This window comes from Neopelma chrysocephalum, unplaced genomic scaffold (genome assembly GCF_003984885.1).
Source record: "Neopelma chrysocephalum unplaced genomic scaffold, ASM398488v2 Primary Assembly neopelma1_23, whole genome shotgun sequence".
NCBI lineage: Eukaryota > Metazoa > Chordata > Aves > Passeriformes > Pipridae > Neopelma > Neopelma chrysocephalum.
In genome coordinates, this window is record NW_020897691.1 from 31,631,122 (window position 1) to 31,655,426 (window position 24,305).

At 45.1% G+C, this 24,305-nt stretch overlaps 1 protein-coding gene across 1 annotated transcript in view; it reads right to left on the minus strand.

Moving 5' to 3' along the window:
* Positions 1–21,697, minus strand: part of SLC35F1 (solute carrier family 35 member F1) — a 242,447-nt gene extending 220,750 nt beyond the window's left edge. Inside the window, exon 1 of the mRNA XM_027692497.1 lies at positions 21,262–21,697. Within this exon, the coding sequence (XP_027548298.1) occupies positions 21,262–21,464 (203 nt within the window). The 5' untranslated portion in view covers positions 21,465–21,697. The remainder of the gene's footprint in view (positions 1–21,261) is intronic.
* Between the last annotated feature and the right edge of the window lie 2,608 nt (positions 21,698–24,305).

Consider the following 24,305-nt stretch of genomic DNA (forward strand, 5'->3'; position numbering starts at 1 on the left):
ATTTCAGTCTCAGAACACTGAACGACTTTTCCCAAGAGACCTGAGCATCTGACCCTTGCCTAAGAATATCTTATTCTGTGGGGAAGGGCAAGAAGAGGAGACAGCCAAGCCGAGGAGAAGAAAGAAGGGAAAGCTGAAGGTGAGGGGGTGAAGGGAACAGCAGCCACATAGGGAGCAGGGGAAAAGGGACAATAACCAGTGCTTCACAAAATCAAAGAATTAAAAGGACAAAAATAAAATAAAATTGTTTCCCAGGGCAGGTGGAACGGGCACAATGCTGCAGGGCTCAGTGCAAAAGCCAGCCCATGAGAGCAGAGCAGGGCCATGGCTGGTGGCAGTGACACAAATGGCAGCAGCAGCTTCCGCCATGCACCACAGTGGCTCCTGACAGATGACTGGTGGCCCTGAGGTAGCAGGAACCCAGGGGTTTTAGGAGTGAAAACTCAGGGTAGTATCAAACAAGAGCTAGTTTCTTCTTGCATTGCCAGCAGAGGTAAAGAAGCTGTTATATATTATTCGGCTGGGCTTCAAGATACTGTAACTGGAGAGCAGTCTCAGCTTTCTGCCAGTGGGTAGGCTATCTCCGCCCAGCCTCCATCAGCCTCCCTGTACAATCCCACTGGGACCTGCGGGAGTGTCACTTAAGAAAAGCCCTGAGAACCTGTCTCACCATTTCCACAGAGGGGAGTCCTGGCACTACAGTGGATGAAGAAGGATGAAAAGAAGTTTTCAGGACTTCTGTAAAATACAGGATGATGGCTAAATACAATGCAGTGCACAACAACCAGAACCTGTGTAATCCATTGACATATTCAAGGCAAGCACTGCTTACATATGCAGGGCTGCCTGAAGCAAAAATACCATTGTTGTATTACATTGCATTAAAGAGGGGGAAAAAAACCCAAACACGTTGTATTGGGAAAAAAAAAATACTGGCTTCAACACAGTTCCATGGGAAAAACAGTGCAAGAGGCTACAGTTTGGTAGTTCTGGCAGCAGCACAGGTGCGGGCATACTGAAGTTCAAATCTTCGGTTTTCTGAATCATCAGAATCATTCTGGATGCAGAACCTCTACAAGTACAGCAGGAACTGAAACCTGCTCTATCTCACCTCCACTGCAAGCCTTCATTCTGGATGCCAATAGGGGGTTCTGACTGTCAAAGGCAAGACAGAGGATGTTAACCTCTCAGACTACTACTTCCAGGGCTAGAAGTAAGGAGAACAGGTACTCTCAAAGACATCACCTGCCTTGGGGCTTTTCACTATTCTCTACTGACCAGGAAGAACACCGACCTGAGAAAGGGATTTTCACAGGCACTGTGAAAAGGAAGGAAGGGAGGGGACTGCTTTTTATTTAACTGGTTTTTGTTTCACACAGGAAAGCTGATCCTAGAGGATACAAACTAAATAAACACGACCTTAGCCTTGAACAGCAATGCTGGACACTTTCAGTTTAAAACTCTTTGATAAGGGATAGAGGCAATGGCTTGCAGAGACATCACTGTGGGTTGGGTCCATTCATTTTGATTACTTGTCCTGAAGCTGCCCCGGGTTGACCAATTCTGGAAGATTACAGTGATTTGCTATATAAAAAATGAAACAGAACTATTTCTTTAGCCACGGTTTAATTATCAAGAGTAGTAACCAATGCTCATGGTGTACTGAAATTCCAAAAATACAGTAAGCCAGGATTATGCACCTATGGTCCTGTAAATGGTATATTCCTGTCTCTGTGACCAACACGACTAAACTAATCACCCAAAACTAGGATATATAGCAAGCACTGAGTGCACACAGCTATTAACACTTTGATAATCAAAGTTACCTAATCTATTTTAGTATATTTGACTCTGATCTGACATACCAAAGAATGCCAACATCTTACCCACTATCTCCAGTAAAAGTAATTGTAAGTTTCCACGGACATATGTTGCATATACAGATGTGTATGTATCAAGGTGACATTTATTTAAAAAAAAAAAAAGAGAGACTGAATCACAGTTCTCCTTTTGTTTAAGGTTAAGAGAGAATATTGTGCATTTGATAACTTATCCCTTTAAACTTGTTTCCCTTCATGGAGTTTGGTTTTAGTGTTTTGGTTTTGTTTTTTTTTCCTTGAGAAGCAACATTAAAGGTAACAGAGACTTGAATGCCTTCAAGGAAGAAAAAAACCTTCTCAAACTTCTGGACAGGTTTTTCCAACTATTTTAATAATGTACTGAGGAAATTAAGACTGCCTTTCCAATGAACGGGGCTCTAACATACAGGAAGACTTTTAAGAAGTATTTGCATTCACTACTGTTCAGGTTTCTGGACTAATGACATGGGAAACATCTCTTATTTCTCTCGCATTACCTATGCAAACAGGTAAATGCAGAATACAGTCTTGCTCTGCTTGATACGCAGAGAGTGATCCCCTGTTGTTCCTTTTTAAGACACAAAGAAAAGCCAAAGACATACATAATAATTGCCCGGTGCAAACCTTCCAGTAAAAAAAAAAAATAGCCATGCACACCTCTTGAAGACTATACTTGTTATATCTCCCAGGTATGCACAATCTGCTGGTCACATGAAAACAACATGCACAGAGCTGGACACAGCACAACCCTGTCTATTTTGCAAATGTTCTTCACAAAAGTTCTCTGTGTCTCATCAAGCCCAGGAAAGTGAAAGCCAGTCCAACAGCACATACCAAGTTATTCTGCCTTTTTTCACAAGTAGGAAGAAGAAAACCTCTCCATCCCGTCTTCTGGGGCAAAATCAGATAAAGGTGCCTCCGGAGCAGCTTTAACTAGTCTTCCAGGCAATTTACAGGGATCTGTAGTCGACACCAGCCCTTAAAAGCCGCGATTAATTGTCATGGCAACCAGGGCATCACACTACACGCACTTGGGCTGGGATACAGGGACATCAGTGTGCCCTCTTACCCACACACGAATCTCAAAAGGGTAACGGGCTCCTCGAGGGGCTTCATTGTTTGGACGCAGTTAATCCTCTATAATAGACCCTCTTAACTAGGCATGGGGGACTCTCCCCATACTCCCCCTTCCTTCACAGGAAATCCTGAAACCATGGTGCTGCTGTGGCTGCAGAGGGAAACTGCATTTAGGGGGAGAAGGAGGAAGGGGGAAACGGCAGATAGGAAAACAAAATTGTGGGTACTGTGTATTTTGATTCCAGGTAGGAATTCATCCTAAGAGCTGATGTACCACTTTTTCCTGCACTGATGATATATTTTCTTCACCATAAGTCTTTCATACAAAACCAATTTCCCTCCTCTTTCAGTACATCACCATCAATGAGTTTATAAAAACAGCCAGTGTGGTTATACCGTACCTACAAGCTAGTTCATTGGCAATCTCTGCCTGCATGAAATCAGATCAGAGCCATTAGTAAACACTAAAGCAGCAAAGAAACAGGTCCTTCCCTCCATGATAATTCATTTCTATGCCACAGAAGCATACTGAGACAGACAGGCAGAATGAGATGGAGATTTTTGTTGTGTTGCATTTCTCCACTCGCAACAATTGGGATTCAAATACTGGCAGAATTTACCTGAAAGCTTCTTCCCTAGCTTCCTAGTCACTGATTTTGGGATCAAAACACAAACTACTGTATGATGCCCTCTAGTAAAGTTGCTGCTTTTGGCAGGAGTTTTTGGTGTGGGTTTGGGTTTTTTTCCGCAGGAGGGAAAGGGTGTTGGGGAGGGGGGTTGGGGAGAGGTGTATTGTTATTTTGTTTTAAAATAAACAGATACTCCTACTAACAGACCCATTCCCAGTCTGAACATGGTCACCCCACTAGCCCGTGCAATGTGTGGGATTATTTCTGTGTTTCGTAAGGGTTTTTTTTAACCAATTAGATACCAATCTGGATTTTATTTATTTACAAGATCTTAAAACTTTAGCTGAGAGTAGGATTGTGACAACACTAATGGTTTAAGCTTCCTAAAACAAGACTGGTCCCAGTGTCTGTACATCTGAGTGTACAGTACCCCAAGGAAGAGAGGGGAACCGTGAACCAGAGAAATTCCTGCATTAAAGCATAAGCCAAAAAGCAAGTATCACAGATGTCCCATGGACAAACTTGCTTTCACAAAAAAATACTGATGTTAACACCCAGACCTATAAATAATGACACATTCAGTTCCTCATATAGACAAAAATACAACCCTCTGACCCAAGTCACAAAAGTACAGTGTCCTAAAACTACGTTTCAGGGATTGGAAAGTGGTAATCTGCTCATAAAACTAATTTTCCAAGAAATTTAAGCATAATCTCATATTTCCTAAAAGCTGGATAAAGCACACTGGCCCCCCTCTTTTTTTTATTTTTTTTTTCTTGTTAAGAGAAAGTCACAACCTAAAGAAGCTTTGGGCCCTGATCTGGAATTTCTATTATCGCTTCCATCTTTTTTCAATAGAATCACAATGAAGAATGGAATAATGGGAGATGGTCTCTGTCTGGATTTGTTAATCCTTTATTTCTCTCCTGGCACAGTACACAGACATACTCTTTTATGCTTATTATGTTCTACAACACCCATGTTCCTCCTTACCTCTGCCTGTGGTTTTGGTGCTCCAAATACAACAGCTTTACCTGCTGCTGGAGAGATGTTGTTGTGAAGCGATACATCGGAACTGTGCAGCACCTCTCCACAACAGCACTGCAAGTGAAAACGTAACAGCTAGGAGGATACAGGATTGATCTGGGAAGCAGGACTAACAGAAAAATGCTTCCAGAAAAGTGTCTATGTCAGTGCAATCTCATGATTGTTCCCGAGGTGATCAAATTGGTGGATATTTTGCTCTTAAGAAATTATTTTGGTAACTGAAACTATGGGATTGCAGATCAGAGGCCTCCCTCAAAGGCACAGCTTTTGGGAAAGCAAGTGCATGGTGCTGGCTCTAGAAAGAAAGGGCCCAAGGAATACCAATAAACCTCCAAGGTCACATCAGCCAAATAAAAACAGCTATTCACCCTGTAACAAATATGAGAATACTATAATACATCACATGCCATCACAGAAAGGGAGACAAACCAGTTCAGTGGCCACTGATTTGCCCATTTTTCTAATCAACTGCAGCAAAGAAGTTACCGCACATATTGGTAGAGAGGCAGAAGTGAGTCACAAATCCCACAGAAGTAATGTTGCACACTAGATAGAATGATTTTAGAACCGCTGAACATGTGTCTCTCTTCTAGTTACTATGAAAAAGCTATATCAGGGATAAGGGAAACACATAGCATGCTTATATGAAGGTTTTTCATAAATGCCCATCCTCACTGAACTCAGGCCTGCCTAAAAATAAGTAAATTTAACGTGTAACACAGAAGACTATAGTCAATTCAGGGCTGCATCACACCTCCAGCAGCACACAGCAAGTACACACAGGTCTAACAGCACAAATGTTTCCACTAGCTCTATTCAGACCCATGCTAACCAACATCTGGCCACCATTTTTTTCCTCTCTAGGTATAATCATATCACTTCACTCTATCTGAGTGAGGAATTGGCTACAGCTGATTGTTTACCAGCTGTCAATACTCAACAGGTCTCACGTGTTCATCACCACTCTTCTCAGGAACATGAGCACTAGGGTTTGTAACACTGGAGAAGGCAGGACAGCATGGGCAGGAGGAAGCTAAGGACTTTGGCAACAAGCTGGAGATGGTATTACAATACAGATGAAAAACAAAAGCTTGAGACCACAGAAAGATTTACTTTCCCTTCCTTCTTTCCAGTTTCTTTTACCTCCAAACCCTGTTTTCCCCACCTCCTCTGCCCTTGCTCCTCCCCGTTCCCTGCTCACAGTCTCCTTTCTTTCATCAGTCCAGGCATCTGTCCAATCAAAAGTTAACTAAAAACCCAGCTACAACAGCAACCTTTTTCAGCCAGGTTAATGATCTGTGATTTTAGTGAGCTGACTGTGAGATGTGACAGAAACCAGATCCGTCTTAGCAAAAGCAGAAGGAGCAATTTGGCCAGGAGCACAGAGGGGACAGAAGTGAGACCTCCTTTTGGCAGTTCACGAAACTGATTTAAGAATAAACTCATTACTCAGCCTTAGCTCATGTTTATCTTATCCAGCTCTGTGAAATGACTGAGAGGTTGAATCTTCACATCAGGTAACTCATGACCCTCTCCTAACAATTTCTAGGCATCAAGGAAGGAGTGGTGGATTTGGAAATTATTTCTTCCCGCCACCACTGCTTAATTATTTTTTAACAGTCTCCTATTAAACCAAATCAATATGTGTGTATGCACGTGCATTGTTCATATAGTGCATATATTCACGTCATAAGTATCCCAAGGAATAGCGTCAAGATGCAAATCTCAGAAATTATTACAGGCTTATCTCTAGCATATCCTTAGTTCCTCCCTTTGTTTGTTAGCAGAGTTTCACACAACGTGATGAGCTTCAGCCTGGATCAACTCTTCACCAAATGATCTCTCTGTGCTGCCATACACATCTCCAGTAAAGTCAGCAAAACTTGTCTTTGGAGTCAGCTAAAAAGTTTAGCTCACTAACACACTTTCAAACCTCTGTGACTGCAACATCTTCTGTGTCTGGGTAACATGGTTTGTGGGATCATCTCCAGTGCCAGGAGAGTTTCAGCAGCCCCAGACTTGTTTTCTCTCCAGACACTTGTTCTCATCCCTGCACCAGCCTCTCCACTGTGTTAGTTCATATGTTTATAACCACATGATAAACTACACTAGAGAAAAAATGCATCTGGAAATACAAACCAACAACAACAGAAACTTTTTCCCATTTTTTTCCCATCTGAATCAAACCATCAACCTTTTTCTCCATGCCGCTCTGCAAAGAGCTCCACTAGCACAATAAAGGGGGAAGAAGCTGGGGACAGGGTCAAGAATAGAAATGAGAAGCTAGGATTAGAGCAAGGAACTCTTCTACCACCTGCCAGAGCCTCACTCTGCAGTGCCAGCTTCATCTGACACCAGTTTCAGTGCCAGGCCACTTCACGTGCTCTTGGGAAATCTCCCTTTGTATTCTGACAGGAGGTACCTCAGGAAAGTTAGATGCCTTTGAAAGTTAGATGTCTCTCCCTCATCTCCTGAAGCCTGCATGTACTACACACATTACTTATTTTATTTCTTGGCAAAGTTTGCCCATAAAGTTTCAAAGAAGCACTACAGTAATTATAGACCAGATGCTTCTGAGTACTATGCTGTATTTTATAGCAGTGTATAGCATTTTACAAGCATTAACTAATGAACAACTCTTCCAGATAGTTAAGTTTAATTACCCTAATTTTACAGGTGCTGAACCAGACCCAAGGAGGTTGAGAGATTTGCAGAGGGCCAAAAAACCAATTGGTGTCCAATCTTGGACTGTAAATCAGGAGCTACTGTATGTAACTTCCCCCCAAGTTCTTTAGAATACAGTATTTCCCCTCATCTGTTGCTGCAATACAGCTGAGAACAAAACAGACCCGCCCCTCCCTGCCCTGCTCTGCAACAGGTTGGTTGAGTTGCATTTTGTCTATCAGCTCTGCTGCAACTTTTAGTCAAGCACAGTCAGGATAACACAAATCATCATGCTCTGACTTTGGTCCCAAAGCCCACGAATGGATCAGGCAGCCAGTATTCATAGGGCATCTCCCCATTTTTCTAACTCTGATAATATGTATATGATGGTTTTGGGGGTGATTTTTTCCCTCAGTTTCCCTTTATCACCTGACTGGTCTTTTTGTGCATGCTGTTTTTTGTTTATCAGGCTTGAGCTTTTAATACCCGGTAACTGCAGCAATGCAAATGCAGCAGCTACAGCAGCAACAGTTAAGGCCAACAAGCAGTGAGATAAGCAGTATACTCAGTGGACACAGCAACTTTTATTGGAAAAAAGACAGGCTGTCTAAAGAAGACTTAGTTTTATGGAGTTTCACCTTACAGACCACTGGATGAAACATTATCTCTGTGTGTATGCAGCTGCTGGAGATTTCTCCACATAAATATTTGGTGAGCTGCTTTGGATGGGCTGATCAACCAGTCGCAGCAATTCTCTTCCCAAGACTTACAGAACACTTCTGGTCCATCTAGATGAAGGAAAGACATTATCCCCAAGCACCACTGCTGCTGTGATCGGAACAGAAATGCCAGTGCCAGAACTGCCTGAAAACTTGTCTCTCCCAACCATCAGTGCTGTCTACCAATCTTGAACTGGCAGCATGGGCAGAGGTGATCATACAGCTTTTTCTCTCCAAGCTTGTTCTGGCCCCCACTTCTCTCACTTCTGACCACAAGCTTTCAACAGCTCCTGTCTAATGCTCAAGCTCTGGAAGCAAGTGAACAAGTTATCCACATATCCCACATCAGTTATCCATTTCAGCTGGTCTTTGCTACTGCTTCTCAGTCAAATAGAGCTGTTTCTGAAAGATAAATGCACACATGGCTGCTGCTCAAAGGAAAACACGCTACATTTGGCAGGCAACTTAGTTGCGAGTTACATTTGCACCTTTGTTCCTTCTCCTGCTTTGGGCCTGTCACACAGAACAGCAGCCAAAACGCATCTTAGAGCTTAGGTCTGGTCTCAGAGCCCTAATCTTGCAAGCACCTAAACTGCTGACTAGTTGCAGTGACCAGAGTATGATCATGACTCATTTGATGCTTGATGCACGGCATTTTGCTCAAACAGAGCCCACATACATGGAAAAAAATAATCATTAAAGGACAAGGAAGAAAGACAAATTTAAAATTGTCAGAGTGTATGGTTCAAAATAAATGGCAGCTAAATACTCTCAAATGTAACAGTATTTGGATGTTAGTAAGAACATTCATAAATGAGAAAAGAAATTGGTATTGATTCTGTGGGCTCATGTCTCAATACATCTATAGGTTGTAATGTGAAGATAAATCTAATAAATTAATCTAGCTGAGTAATAATAAGTTCCATTAACACACTAATACATACCAAATTGATACGCATGAACAATTTCAGACATCAAATTTAACGGAAATTCTTATACGAGTTAGAATGTGCTAGAATTTCATTATTTATAATGGGATGTTGAATTTGGGTGTTATAGGTTATAAATCCCATAGGGGAATTTTTTCTTCCCCTGCTCCACTCTAAGAAAAATGGAGTGAGTGGGGGAAGGGAGTCAATCAGCTTTACAAAAGATCTGGCCGGCAACTCCGAATTCCTAGCGAATGGCCCATCCAAAGGCTGGAGTGGTGCAGCGATTTGCTTTACAAAGGAATCTAGCTGGCCGAACTGGGCCGAACAGATGGCCCATCAGAACAGATGGCCCATCAGAGGCCGGGGAAAGAGGGGAGGAGTTTTGGGACGGGGGGCGGGCTCTTCTCGGAGAGGAGAGATTCTGAGGCTGAGTTCTCTCTCTGGGATGGAGACAGGGGTCTGCGTGCGTGCTTTTGGAGAGAAGGCCTGGAGGCCTGTCTTTCTGGCTTCTCATCCTGGTCAGCCCTGACTGCTGGCCTCAACCTGCCTGTGAGCTGTCTTTTGTCTCCTACCTGGATCTGCTGTGCTTTCATCGGAGGGTTGCATGCACGGGGAGAAAAGGGAGGAGCCTTGAGACACCGTCATCTGAGACTACAGTGAGTCCCGTGGGGGTGGACTCCCTCCCTTTCCCCTTTCTTCCACTGGAGGAAGGGTCCCCCATTTTCTTTTCAGCTTCTCCCACGACCCGAGACCACCCCCCGACCCCCCTCCCCGCGTGGTGACCACCAGAGCCCAACAGCGCCCCCTGCAGGCCAACACGAGCACTGCAGGCTCTGCATCTCCAGTGATCCAACAGCGCCCCCTGCCAACTGTGATTAGAACTGCGCTAGAAGACAGAGAAGTATTCAGACCATTTTCTTTTGTTTGAAGGGGACTTTTTGGGTACAGGATTATTGTCTAGTTTTTCTTGTGTTCTGTTACTGTTCTCGCCAACATACATATATCTTTTAATAAAGGGTTGTTATTTCTTCTGGTTTTTTTCCACACTTCCTCGATTAAAGCCCCTTAATTTTGAACTTAAAATTGCTGAGAGAGAGAAGTTTGGTCTATCTCATACCTCATCCTCTTTAGCAAACATTCCAGTCTCTTCAAACTGAGACATTGGGCAACTTGTAGTTCATCCTAAAAGATCTCACATATTTATACAGAGGCACAGACACAGAGACCTTTTTTCCAAGTGAATTAATAGGAAATTATTTGGTGTTTTAAACTCAAGTAACCTCTTTGGAGCAGGAGCAACTCTGAATGCCAGAGATTTCACTTGGTTAATACAAATCCAATGTAACTTCCATTTCTGGCAAACCCTTCAACCACCATCACATGGCTCTGCCTCACTCCCTGAGTGCATTTCTGCTACTGAACACTAGTTCTGCTGTCATCTTTTTGTTTAAATGAGAGAAAACCTGAGACTTTCCTTTTCAATGCCAGTAAGAGTGCCTTCATACATGTATGACAATCATCACACCAGCTTGCCCCTGTGCTTCTGGATTAAGTCCTCCAAATACCCTGGAATCTACTGAACGTCTTCAAATACATGATTCCCCCACCACAAGCTGGACCCAAAAAAACTATCAAAAAAATTTTTGCAAGCACTAGATCAAAGCAAAGCATCTTTGGTAGTAGGATGTGAAGAGGAGGCAGTGGAACAGGGTCTTCAGGGCTACCCACAGGTGGTTGTCTGCTCTGGGACAAGCTGGATAGCACTTCTACAAATGGTAATCTCTAAATTCCAGGAAAAAAAGACATTTTTCTAGAAAACATCCCCCTCAGCACATCAGGCACTCAACACTGGGGGTCAAGTACCCAAAATCTGACTGGAAGTTACGTGTGCATATCACGTAAGTTATGCAGGAAGAGGATGCAGTTCAGTTGATCACTACATATATTAGGGTGCTGGCTTTTTCCCCACTACAGTATATGAAGCTTGGAAACTTTTTCTGCCTGACAGTACTTAATCCTCCTACCCAGTCCAAAGAAAATTATATCTACAACATTAAAGTTTTATTTTCTTCAAGTATCAAATCCCATACCCATTAAAATATTTCCCAGCTCCCTGCTCAACTCTTCCCAGCCTACTTGCTATTTGCTGTCCTTCCTCACTTTCAGTCTACCCAGGACAGTCCCTACAGACCTCAATATACTGGCAGCAGGGAGTTAAAAAAAGCATAATCAAAAGAATTTCATGTCTGTAGCAGCAGAGAAATAAAAGGAAGAAGGGCAACAGGAAAGAAACATTTAGTTTCATTATGGCACTCAGCTTCTAGTAAGAGATTTCAGGAGGCAAATGGCTCAAATCAGGCTGCAGAGGCCACTGAAAATACAGAGCTATTTAAACTCCATAAAATACCTGGCCTTAAAATAATCACAAGGTAATTTATTTAATTTTAGTAAGTATTTTCTAACATTTGTCCCACCATCATAGGGCCAAAAAAAACACAAAGATCCATGCAGAAAAATATTGTATCTTGGCAAAGTCACAGGGGCACCTGGGTAGACAAAGACCAAAATCTTGGTAAAAAACAGAAAGCATAGGGTAGAGTACAACTTGCGCCTTACCCCTCCTTGGAGCATTTGGGCCCTACCTTTCAGTGACTCACCTCGGGCCTCCTCTTAAAGAGTTAGACATCTACTTCCTCTTTTCAAAAGAAGGCAGAGAGAACTCTCCCACTTCCACTTTGTAGCCACCATTCTCATTCTGCCCATCCCAATTCCCTCAAACTCCCTCTTACCCTGAAAAGCTCTCAGCTAGACATCCCAAGGATACATTAAGGATCAGAATTTTCATAGCCTTCAGAGATCCAGGAGTGGAGCTGTGGAGCTCTCTCCCTCTTTGAAGAGGTTGATGAAGAGGTATCAGAGCAGGAACAGATTCTGCTATCTCTCTCCCATGCTGCCAACGGCTTCCTCTCTGTTTCACCAAACATTTAGTCTCCTCTTAACTCATTTTCCATTTCTACCAAATGGAGAGCAGAAAAAGTCAAGTCCCATCAAAACACTTGCCCGATGAGAAAAGTAATGAAAATGAATGTGGCACAGAAGACAGCACCCTTTTAAAATCAGTGCAGCTCAATTCCATGCAGTGAAGCAGGCTTCTGGACACATGCACAACAGCTTCTTTGAGAAACGAACACCAGAGAGGACTAAGTAAACTAATGGCCATCACTATAAATGTTTCAAATTTTGTTTTCATTCCATCATCAGCTAATACTGGCTTACAGGTTGCAATTAACATGAGGGTTTGGGAGGTAATAATTATGGTCTTGCTACTGGACATAAATTACTTAATTTATCTGTATTAGAGATACAGAAATCTGTTTCAAGTGTAATGTGCTTTTGTAAATTAACACTTTGAAGCCTGAAATGTCTTGGGAGATGAGTTGGGCAAAAAATCATCTTCTATTTCCAAACTTTTAATTTTCAAAACTTCTCACATTTTGCATTAAGACAATGCCACAATCTGTTGAAGCTCTTTATCCCAAGAGAACCTCAACGTTTGTGTGTTCACAGCAGCCCTCAGGGATGCAGCAAAGCAGAGTTAAACCTGGTCTCCTACCTAAGTACTCCTTTCACCATGTTACCATGAAGTCTTACTCGTTCTCCATCCAAAAAAATCCAGTCTGGACACAAGAAACTTTCTTAACCATGCAGTCTTAAGAAAGTCCAATCCTTCTTAACAAGGTTTTGATTCATCTACATTTTCTAACAGAAAAAAAAGTTATAGAAAAAGAGAAGACTCGCTATCCGGCTCTTAAGTTCCTACACATTGCCACAGATCAGATCTATCTGAAGGCAGAGTGTGGCCTCTCACATCACATGGGGAACAGGCACTGTAAGGAAGCAACCGACCGCCACACCAAGAGGAAACTGAAATTAAGGAGTGTCGATCAGCTGGAAGGCAGGAGGGCTCTGCAGAGGAACCTGGACAGACTGGAGAGTTGGGCTGATTCCAGCAGGATGAGGTTCAAAAAGGCCAAGTGCTGGGTCCTGCACTTTGGCCACAACAATCCCCTGCAGTGCTGCAGGCTGGGCACAGAGTGGCTGGAGAGCAGCCAGACAGAAAGGGACCTGGGAGTTTGGACTGACAGGAAGCTGAACATGAGCCAGCAGTGTGCCCAGGTGGCCAAGAAGGCCAGTGGCATCCTGGCCTGGATCAGGAACAGTGTGGCCAACAGGTCCAGGGAAGTGATTCTTCCCCTGTACTCAGCACTGGTGAGTCCACACCTGGAGTACTGTGTCCAGTTCTGGGCCCCTCAGTTCAGGAAGGATATTGAGGTGCTGGAGCAAGTCCAGAGAAGAACAATGAGGCTGGTGAAGGGACTTGAACACAAGACCTATGAGGAGAGGCTGAGGGAGCGGGGGTTGTTTAGTCTGGAGAAGAGGAGGCTCAGGGGAGACCTCATCACTCCCTACAGCTCCCTGAAAGGAGGCTGTAGCCAGGTGGGAGTTGGTCTCTTCTTCTAGGCAGCTATCAGTAAGACAAGAGGGCATGGTCTTAAGCTCTGCCAGGGGAGGTTTAGGTTGGATATTAGGAAGAAATCCTTTACAGAGGGGGTAATCAGGCATTGGAATGGGCTGCCCAGGGAGGTGGTGGATTCACCATCCCTGGAGGTTTTTAAGATAAGACTGGATTTGGCACTTAGTGCCATGGTCTAATAACCACGGTGGTAGTGGATCAAAGGTTGGACTTGATGCTCTCGGAGGTCCTTTCCAACCCAGCTGATTCTATGATTCTATGACTGAAATTACTGTATCGGCTACAAACAGAAGGCTGTCTTAATAAGTGTCCCTATTTTTTACTGTGGCACCTACATAGTGTCATTTGTGGACAGACCTTTCTGGTGAGATCAAGGGTCATCCACCTCATCTACGAAATTATTTGGTTATCCCCGTGTACCATAGCACATCCAAAGAGCTGTCACACTCCTTGCAGATGTACAGCACAGTGTTGCTGTACAGGTGCTCTAACCGAGCACAGCCAGGCTGTGGGGACACTCCCTCCTGCATCTCTGGCTCTTTAGCTCCAGCCGTACTGAGGAGAATATGATGCATGGGAGTTAAACCTGCTACCTCAATCATTTGGTGTCTCTGAGAAAAATGACTGAGAGAGAATATGTATTGAAATGTTTTCTTAAATCATGAGAAAAACCAAGTCAGAGAAAGATGAAAGACAAGCTTCAAAACTGGTGTGTTCTCAGCAAAAAACTCAGCGAGACAGATGACAGACATAAATAACACAGACAAGTAGATTAGACAGTTCACAACATGAATTTCAGAACCACCAATACTTACACACTTTACAGTCATAGCAATTTATGAGTCCCTATGTAGCTGTTCTTGTAACAGGTGATTTCAGCTGAGTTTGAGCTCAGCTCACAAGACTCTGAGCATGAGATTTCTATTGTTGTTGGGTTTGGGGGGGTGATTTTTTGTAGTTTATAAAGTCAAGCTTCTTCAGCAACTTCTTTTTCCTAAGCTTTATTGGTAATTAGCCCTAATCGGTATTCAAGTGCTGGTCTGTAAGGCTATCTGCTGACTTAAAGGAAGGGAACACCTCACTAATAGCCCCAGTGTTTCCCTCTCCCTGCAGAAACAACCCCGATAAGGACAGAGACTCCAGCCATCTCCAAAGAGACAGAACCACAAAGAGCCCTTCTGATCGCTGCTGGCATCTGGCCTTCCCCTCATTAGCACATTAAAGCTGCTCTGTCCATCCCATAAGAACCACTCTGTCCATTCCTCCCTCATCCTCTGTGGAGCCATTTACGGTGCTGCTCCTTTGAAATCCCCTTAGTTCAAGAGGCAGTAACCCCTTCCCAAAGCCCACAGAACATCCAGTGTCAAAAACTCCCAGTTACAGACAGGCACCCAGTAAGTATCGGCATTTTGAATGTCATAGGTAGACAGAAGACACCCACATATTTCGCCAATAGCCTCTCCTAGGGAAAGTCTTTTTCCAATCAGTATGTGAACTGCTGGGTTTGGATTACAGTGGACTTATCATATGAAATCACACTAAACAATCCCTATTTCAGAACAGGACGGGCAAGGCTTGTATCTCCGAAAGTGCAAATTCTCAGAAGCAAAAGCAAGGCAAGGGGTACAAAGCTTTCCAATCCTGGCTTCTAAACCTGTTAGGAAACCACACTCAGAAACTTTGAAACCATACTTGGATGGATTTCCAGTATGTGCTACAGCATCAACATGGAAGCTTTATGTACTTTAGCTCATCTTCACTCCTAAATCAAAGCATTTTAAGTGTACTATGGCATGCCAATAAATAAGTGTGCATTCACTGACATCAGCTGTTTGGAGAGGAAGGGGAAGAACATCTTTTTCTCAGGTTTTACAGATATTTCCCTTATTCACCCGAATTATTAGGAACATAGCTAATGTGCAGAGGTCACTTGCTTACAAAATGACAATTAAAAGTAAACTAATGACAAAAGGAAACAGTGGACAATTTTTCATCACTTGATTTCTATATCCTCTGCCAGAATGCTTTCCTGTGGGCAGATATGACCTTCCCACTTCCTTGACCAAAAAGAATAATACCAACAGGCACAAGAAAGCCAACCTAGTTGCTTTATCTATGCTCTGAACTCATTTTCTTTAACTTACTTCAGAATGGTATATTTTTACCGAAAAGGAGAACTACAGCTATCTAAATTGAGCTCGGGCTCGTTCTTCTACAGTCACCATTATTCTGGGTGGACTTTGAGAAGCTATTTGTACTTTTAAAGAATAAAAATCCCAAAGGAAGCAAATTCTTTTTTTTGAAGAAGAAAGCAAAGCAACTAAAGGTCATGAATACTCACTTTTTTGGATTCAAAAATGATATGTTTGATCCTTGACTTGCTTCTCATTAAGGAAATGCCATCAATTACTTGGTTTGTTTGCCTCTCTGATCAGTCAACTGAAAGACCTTACTGCTTTGGGACAATGTAACACATTGCTTCATTTCAGTATTATTCAGTTTCAGGTTCTTTCTGGTAGGTAAACCCCTCTGTCAGATTTACTATGTACATATATGTTATTAGGAAAAAAAAACATTAGGTTATAGCTTTTGATACCTGCAGTGCCATTTAAACAGCTCTCATCTCTGAAGAATTAGTAGCTTTTACACACAGTTCAAGCTCAAAATTAGACAGCTAGCGGGCCAAACTTCCTCAACTCCAGTATCAGGGATGAATTGGGCCTGTAACATACTAAAAAAGCAAAACTTTTATTCTACCTGCACCCAAACAGCCAGGCTTTCTGACAGTAAGAATCTTAATTGCTTTTGTTCATATAATTTTGTTCAATAAATCACTATCTAGCTTAATGAATTATACTTATTAGCAACATTATTTTTTCTTCCTTTTCCTAAGACAGGAATTAGACCCTGCACTTTATGCACAAGGTTAAAATTTATTTGATAAAGTAAGAAAGTGAGCAAAGAAGTAGAAAGAGACTCATACTGCTCCCGAGAAAGTTTTCACAATTCACTAGTGCAGAGAATATAATTACAAAGCTATTTAGAAGATGGCATGGGACTGAATGGCTGAAATCACTCTTTTTCCATTTTCTTATTCAAGTTAAGTATGTCTCTAATATTCTGATACCCTTCTTAGGAAACTTCTGAGAAATACAAAATGCCATTTAGCAACAGAGAGCAAGAAAAAGCTCATGAAGACATCCTTGAAACAGCAAGATAAGGCACAGCTGGATTTTTATACATAGTATCCCTTAAGAAAGGACTAAGAGAGAGAAGTGGCTAAACCTAGAAAAAGGTATGTGCCACAATAGCAGTGCCTTAAACATTACTCTGGAGACCCGACTTCATTGACCCAGCCATGGTACTTTTTGTTTCACAGAATAATCTCATTTAGTTTCCTAAAATCACTTTGTCATAGCATCTAAAGATATTAACTCATGTTCCTTTCAGAAACTACATTTTCCTTCCTTGTCCTGGTGCCCAGGACTAAAGAGACAATGTGCATATATAAGCAGGTATCTTATTTGTTAGCTCTTATTTAGAGACATAATTTGCAAGAATGCCCCAAAGAGATTGTTTGGCAACCTGCTCCCCCCATGTTTCATCAATGTTTATTGTCTGTCCAGTTCCACTAAAGAGGTGATAACCAACCTTCCCAACATGAGATCAACCTGTAAATTAGCTCAAAAGACTTCAGGGGCCACAGGCAGCGTTTGGCTTTGGCAGGTGATTCTCTGCCCTTCAGATCACCTAGGGAGTGCAAGAAAGGGAAACAAGCCTCCTCTCTGTGCTGGAATACAGCCAGACAATTGAGACCCACCAACAGGTATCTCTGAAATACGCAGGTGCCAGGGTGGAGGCGTGGAGGACCACAGAACTCCAAGCGGCATGATTTTCTCCTTATTTTCTTGCTTGCCACTATAGGTGGGAGGCAACGCGGAGCAGGTGAGTCACTGCTCATTAAGTGGTCCTCTACAAGCAGAGAGAGTTGGTGGAATCCAATTTTGGCTTCACAGAATTTTGAAGAAGCAAGCAATCAAGCAGACAACATTCTTCTTGCTCTCCCCTGCAATACAGCAGGACAGGTTCAGTCAGGGACACCTGCTCAGCAAGTGTCACAAGGAAGGCACTAGGCAATCCCTGCAGCTGGGATTTATGGACCATGGGTGTGAGTCACAGGTCCAGGACCATATCCACAGTATGTAATCACGACAACATTTCCCCTTAAAGCAACAGCAATTCAAAGCCACCCTCTCCCTACTCAGAACCATAGAATCATTAAGGTTGGAAAAGACCTCTCAGATCATTGAGTCCAACCATTAGCCCAGCACTGCCAGGTCCACCATTACACCATGTCCCTAAGCACCACATCTTTTTCAAGGATAACAGGAAGTTTGATCCTATTGCAGCAGATCATGTTCACCATCACTGGCAGCCCAGAATTTATACTAAAATTATTCCAGTAAATTCCACAATTTTGTTGCGCATCCTCAGTCCTCCATGATTCTGACCCTTCACTTTTGTGTTTTACTTTCGTTTTCTGTTATGGCCAACTTTTTTCTGAGTGCAGTGTTTGCTGTGATCACTGAAATAGATTTTTACAGTCAAACAGCTCTGCTTTCAGTGTATTCTCTCTCAAACACCCTGGGGGGGTTGTTCCAGTGTTTCTCTATTACTTCGGGATCTATTGAGTGAATAGAGAGGAGAGGTTGGAATGTGAAGTTAAAATAAGCTTCTATAGCTTGTAAAACAACTTTAAGAGGAACCTTCAAAGGCAATTCAGGAATCAGCAAGTGCCTGGGTGATCAAACTGCTAAACATAAAGTGAGAGAGAAACAATGTTCACTTTCGGCCAGTGTCTATCCCCATTCTTCTGCTGTCTTGTTTCCTCCCTGGCCACATCAGTCTGTTCCCTTCCTGGGCACAGACTTCTTATCAGAGTCTCTTGTGACAGGATAAGGGTTTTAAATTAGAGAATTCGATTCAGTTAAGATATAAGGAAGAAGTTTTTTACAATGAGGGTGGTGAAAAACATGCAAACAGGTTGCCCAGAGATGAGGTAGATGCCTCATCCCTGAAAACATTCAAGGTCAGGTTGGATGTGACTGAGCAACCTGATCCAGTTGAAGATGTTCCTGCTGAATGCAGCAGGAGTTGGATTAGGTGACCTTTAATGGTCCCTTCCAACCCAAACCATTCCATGATTCTACCAGCTATAAGCAGGTTCCTGGCAGCCCCAGCTGTTGTGAACCTTTTTATTTTGATGTCTGCCTGAGGATCCTCCACTTTGTCTAGCAGAAAACAGAAGCACATGAGTTCATCACAATGGGTCGATCAGGAATCTTTCACAAATGGGTCTCAAGCAAACGGTGCACACGAAGTATAGACAGCACAGAGAAAGTGTTACCCTTTTCCAGCAGAAAAACAATTGGAAAAGCCAATGTTTGGTTTGTTCTGAGCTCCTGCTTTACAGATATGTCATCATATTTCTTCCTTTCCCTCAGGTATTTGCACGCTATTGTCTCCGTAGAAGATGAAAATATAAACATTGTGTCAGGATTCATTTCACTGGGTCAGGATTGATTTCACTGTATCAACAGAAGTTCTGATGAAAACCCTGATGTTACATGGACTGAGACATTAGTTCCCACAGAAAGTTGAAAGAAACTTATGGAAACGTAACTTAGACAAAATTTCCATTGATGTGCTGTGGGATTGGCTAAGGATTAAAATATTTTAGTAACAAGTCTTCTCCCTGTCTATAAATCACACACATTTGAAAAAATTTTACTCTTATTTCATGTTTGAGGAAGAGAAAAGAAGAACACATTAATAAAAAAGTGACTGAGCTCCTGTGTGTTAGGGTGCTCCTCTGGGCAACAGGAGATCTCATTTCTATATTCAAGTTTGTGAATTACAACAGAGGCTTGAACTTTGGTCGCCAGAGCCAATTTCTACCCCTATAAAACAAACAAAACCCCTAAACAAACAAAAACCCAAAAGAAAATAAACCCATCACAACCTAGATATTCTCATTTCAATCACATATAAAGAACAATAAATATTGATTTGATGCTTTATCTATGGTTGAGAGTCATATATATGCATAAGGATGGTAACTACCTAAACCATAAGAATTAATCCAACACCTTCTAGCCACGATGACTGTGACCAATTTGATGACTTCCCAGCAGTCACTATTACCACCCTTGCACAGGAGAACCGATTGCTTTTGTATCTGATCCCTTCACCGCATCTTCATAGATCTCTTGCAGGCCCTGAGAAAAACCTGTTTTCTCTAGTGTTGTATTTCAGGACTGACACACACCTCAGGATAACCAAGGAAAAGGAGAGCAGGATCTTGCAAACACAGGATATCTAAGATGTCACAGACTGTCAAGTTGAGGAATTGAGTGAATTTTACTATACTGAGAGTTACAAATCCACATGTACAAGAAAACGTGTAATTGAGTTGAAACAGCTCTTACTTGTTTCAGCTTTTTTTCAATCCTTCTCATGCTCAGCTAACAAAAGATAAATATTTCCTCCCTTATTGATGCTTTGGAAAATCCTCCTAGATTGGTAATCGGTAATTAACTGCATGTAATAGCGATGTCCTGAGAGCAAATAGCTTCATGTATTTGTAAACAATGTAACACTGGTAAGAATGGTAATTTCCTAACATTTGGAAGCTTGAAAGGGTCAACGACCTTCATCCTCAAACCTATCGAGATAGAAGAGCTGAGTTTAGGAGCTCGTCCGTATTACACATATCTGAAACTAAAGCTGGGACAATGAGGCCAACGCTGGTACGCACCACCCCATTGCTGCAACTGCTCTGTTTAGCACGTAAGAGTCATTAGGCAGAAGTGATGGCTCCAGCTGGCTTTTCAGGCAGGAGGCACTGAATGGACTCTGTTTTGTACTAAAAACCTCTGCCCTAATCAAATGCAGTGCAAAAGAAACAACTGGCAGAGAGGTGAGTGTTAAGGATTAAAGTAAGAAGGCTACAGTGTTTTCTTGTGTCTTCGGTGAAATAATTTACTCCGAGTACCCGGCAGTTTTCCCATCTTTGCACTGACCATTCTGAGCCACACGCACAGGCGAACCGACCAGCTCGCCTCTCGCCAGCATCCCGCTCCCGCAAGCCCAGCGTGCTGCTCCCTGGCCACGCGAGCTGGTCGGAATCGGGCAAAGATCCCACACGGCGCCCCTCGGCACTCCGGAGCATCAGGCCGCGCCCGGCCGCTGTTGGCGGACCCGACCAGGAGCCCCGGGGGCCGCCCCTTCCCCGCCGCCCGCGCTCCAACTTCCCCGGTAGCGCCTCCGCCACCGGCCGGGCTGCGGCAGCGGGGATATCGGCTCCCTGCTCCCGCTGGCCCTCGCCTGTCTGCGACGGGCCAGGAGAGCCGGAGCAGGCGGGCGGCGCGGAGGCTCCGCTGCGGAGGCTGTGCCTGCGGGTACGGCAGGTGCGAGCAGCACCGGCGGGCAGAGCGCGGACTGGCGCCTCACGCCGCCGCCTCGGAGGCAACAATGGGCCGGGAGAGGCTGCGTGCCGCCGCCCCCTGTCCGCACGGGGCTTCCGCGGGGAAGGGCGCTGCCAGCGCAGCCGAGACGAGCCGCGCCGAGCCGAGCGAACCGCCCCGCCGGCGCCTTCGTGCCCCGCCGTTCCCCCCTTCCGAGGGGGCCGGACCGGGTCGGGGCCCGTCCGACGGGCGCCCCTGGCACCGGCGCGCCCGAGGGCAAGCGGCGCCGTGCCGTGCCGCGCCGCCGGAGCCCCGCTCCATCCCCTGGCCTCACCTGTTCAACACTTTCCTGATCCTCTGGCGCACGCTGGAGGAGGGCGCGGAGATGCCGCTCCTGCCGCCGCCACTGCCGCCCTCCGCCGGCAGGTTCTCGATGGTGGCCACGACATGGCTGGGCTGCGGCGGGTGGTGCGGCGGCGGCGGCGGCTGCGGCGGCGGGGGGTGGCGGTGGTGGCGGTGGCGCTCGGGGGAGAGCATCGCGGCGGGGCTGCGCCTCAGCGGAGAGCGGGGTGCATCCCGGCGGGAGGGCGGCGGGCGCTGCTGCCGCCGGCGCTGGCTCCCTCGGCTTCCGGGCAGCGCCAGACCCTCGCCCGCTCCTCCCTCACTGGGCTGCCATGCAGCGAGGGGCGGGATGCTTCTGCCGCCGCCAGCGAGTGCCGCTCACAGCCGACGAAGTGGCAGCAGTTTGGCGACCCTCCTCCTCCTCCCACACCCCCCGCGCCCAACCGGTGCCTCCCCCCGGCGTAGCCGCCGCCGCTGCGCCGCCTCTATCCCTTTTGTTCCCCGCCCGCCACCGCCCCGCGCTCCCCAAGCGCACGGCTGCCGCCCAGCACGACACAGCCCAGCACGGCGCGGCTGCGGAGCCCCCTCGGAGCCCGCTCGGATCCCGGTGCGGCGGCCGCGGAGCCCCCGCGCTCCACGGTGTCGCCAGGCTAGCGCGGCGGAGGCCGCCAGGGGGCGCCCGCGGCGGCGGCAGCGCCCCCGCTGCCCCCACACCGGCGGGAGCCCCGCGGGGCGCTCGGAGCGGGACCCCGGGGCAGGGGGTGCGGGCCCTGCGGGGGTCCCGTCCCGCTCTGTGGGTGGTGCCGCCGTCCCGCCTCCGGCCGCTGAGCTCCGCGCTGGGTGGGCGAGGGGTCGAATGGGGAGCCGAGCCAGCGGCGCCCCAAACTTCGCCCCACTGCTTATCGGTTTTCTTTGGAGTGTTTAGTTGTGTTTTGGGCGTGGTTTTTTGGTAGTCAATTGCCTGATGGCCACAGCAAAACGGCACAGCACTCCTCCGCTGTGTGAACGCCTGGGAGCTGCCGTGCACTTGTCCTCTGAAACGGGGCACGGGCGATGTCGTCTTCAGTGAATTGGGAAAAGTGTAAAGGAGTCAATCGCCTCTGAACAGCACCGTGGTTTTTACACCGCCGGAGGCACGTAAGGGACTGAGGGAGGGATGGCAGTCGCTGTAAAGTTCAGAGCTCCATACATTTTTCATAGGGACGGTGCACTTGAAGTTCATGCCTGTGCGAGGCTTGTTACAGTGCTGTGTTTGTCTTTTTCAAATACGGGGACACTCCCTGAAAAGAAATGGAATGAACTTGGGTTTAATATTTCTTACTCTAAAGATGAAGATATTTCACTTCAAAAATTGAATTAGGCTCAGAATAGGTAAAAATATATATCTTTTAAATCAATCATGTCTCTCTGAAACATATTATGCGATAATTTTGCAAAGTCTGTCAGTGACATACATTGAAATTTCACCTTTTCCATTCCATTGTTCCCCTCGACTTATTTTTGTCAAGGATTCTTCCACTATATTTCTGTTTGTGTGAACCTAACACAAATCTGTGAAGGTGAGAGGAACATTCATAATAAGCAGGGAAATGTGGTTGTAAGGCTGTGGAGTAACCCCTAGGGAAATCAGATAGATGTACTACTCAAAATTGCCTTTTTTTTTTTTTTAATTTCTAGATTTCAGGTCGGTAATGCCTGTTTATATGAACCATTCCTTTTGCCAATGTCGTTTTACTCTGAGTACCTCAGCAGCCTCAGTCTAACAGGTCTTCAGACAAGATCTGGTGGAGCATGTCGCTTTACCAGAGGAATGCTTTTGAAGATGGGGCTTGCTCACTCGAAATCCTCTAAAGTTCATTCTCTGTTCTGGGCAAAAAGCCAGATGTTCTCAACGCGAGCCGAACCTCAGTTGAATCGGATTATGCTACTAAGAGATTCTCCTCTCTCCTATTCCCCCCATGGCAACCACATGTTTCCATAAGTGGAGAGAAGATGAGTTTCATTCTCCCTGGCAGCTCTTGGAAGTGGAAGGGACAGAGCCTCCAAGGCTGCAGTGCCTGCAGCCGGGCGGTATGAGGTGAGCTGCGGGGCTGGCTGCCCCGGTGCAGCTATCCCTACTGTGTGCCGTCACTGCATGAGTCCAGCCGTAGCAAGCCGTAACTCACACACTCATGTCTGTCCTAATTATCTCTAGCACCTATTTGTTAATGTTTCCACGCTCTTCGTTAAATGGGCTCTTTCTTCGAACTGCAGCTGGATGAATGTTCTGGAAATACCCTGTGTGACTGGATGAATGTTCTGGAAATACCCAGTGTGACGGCAGAGGAGGCTTTAGGTAAGAGATGCGTTTGCTCTGGGTGCTCAGTGGCCATTTCAGACTAATCCGACAGCTGAGTGGATCAGAACAACAGTGTTTGTCTTACTTTATTCCTGCTGATTAAACCAAATGAATGCATACCTGAAGTCCAATTTGGGATCCGCCAATAAACATGGGGGCTGTAGGGAGCTCCTCTCCTCAGGACAGCCTCCTTATTTGGCAGCCCCCTTTTTGCTGATGCAGAGAGAAACTGTTGGTCTGTGCAGAGAGCCCTGCTGCCATTGTGACAAATGGATTTCTTGCACGCGGAGGTCTATCATAAATGCAATGCCAAACTTTTGCTGTGTCCAATGAAATTGTTTCCAATTACTTTTCACTTTGTCTCGCTACCACACCACACACATAGCATTGCACAATCCCATGGCTTTGTGCATTTAATATTGCAGCTTAGCCGTGCTGGGTGTTTTCCATGATTAGACAAAATTACTAGGAGGAGAAATTAAACAGGATGTATTCTGTTTAGTAGTATCAGCAGTGGAGTGCATTATACAATCAGTAGTGACTGATTGAGAATGGCATTTTTTAGCATTTTAATAATTGCTCAAGGTGCTGTTCATGTGGCTCAGTATCCCTCGCAGTCCTGCACTCTTGGCCTGACTTCAAACATAGTGCTAAGCAAGCTCAGCTCCCTTGTAACAGTTTATCCATGTGTTGACACT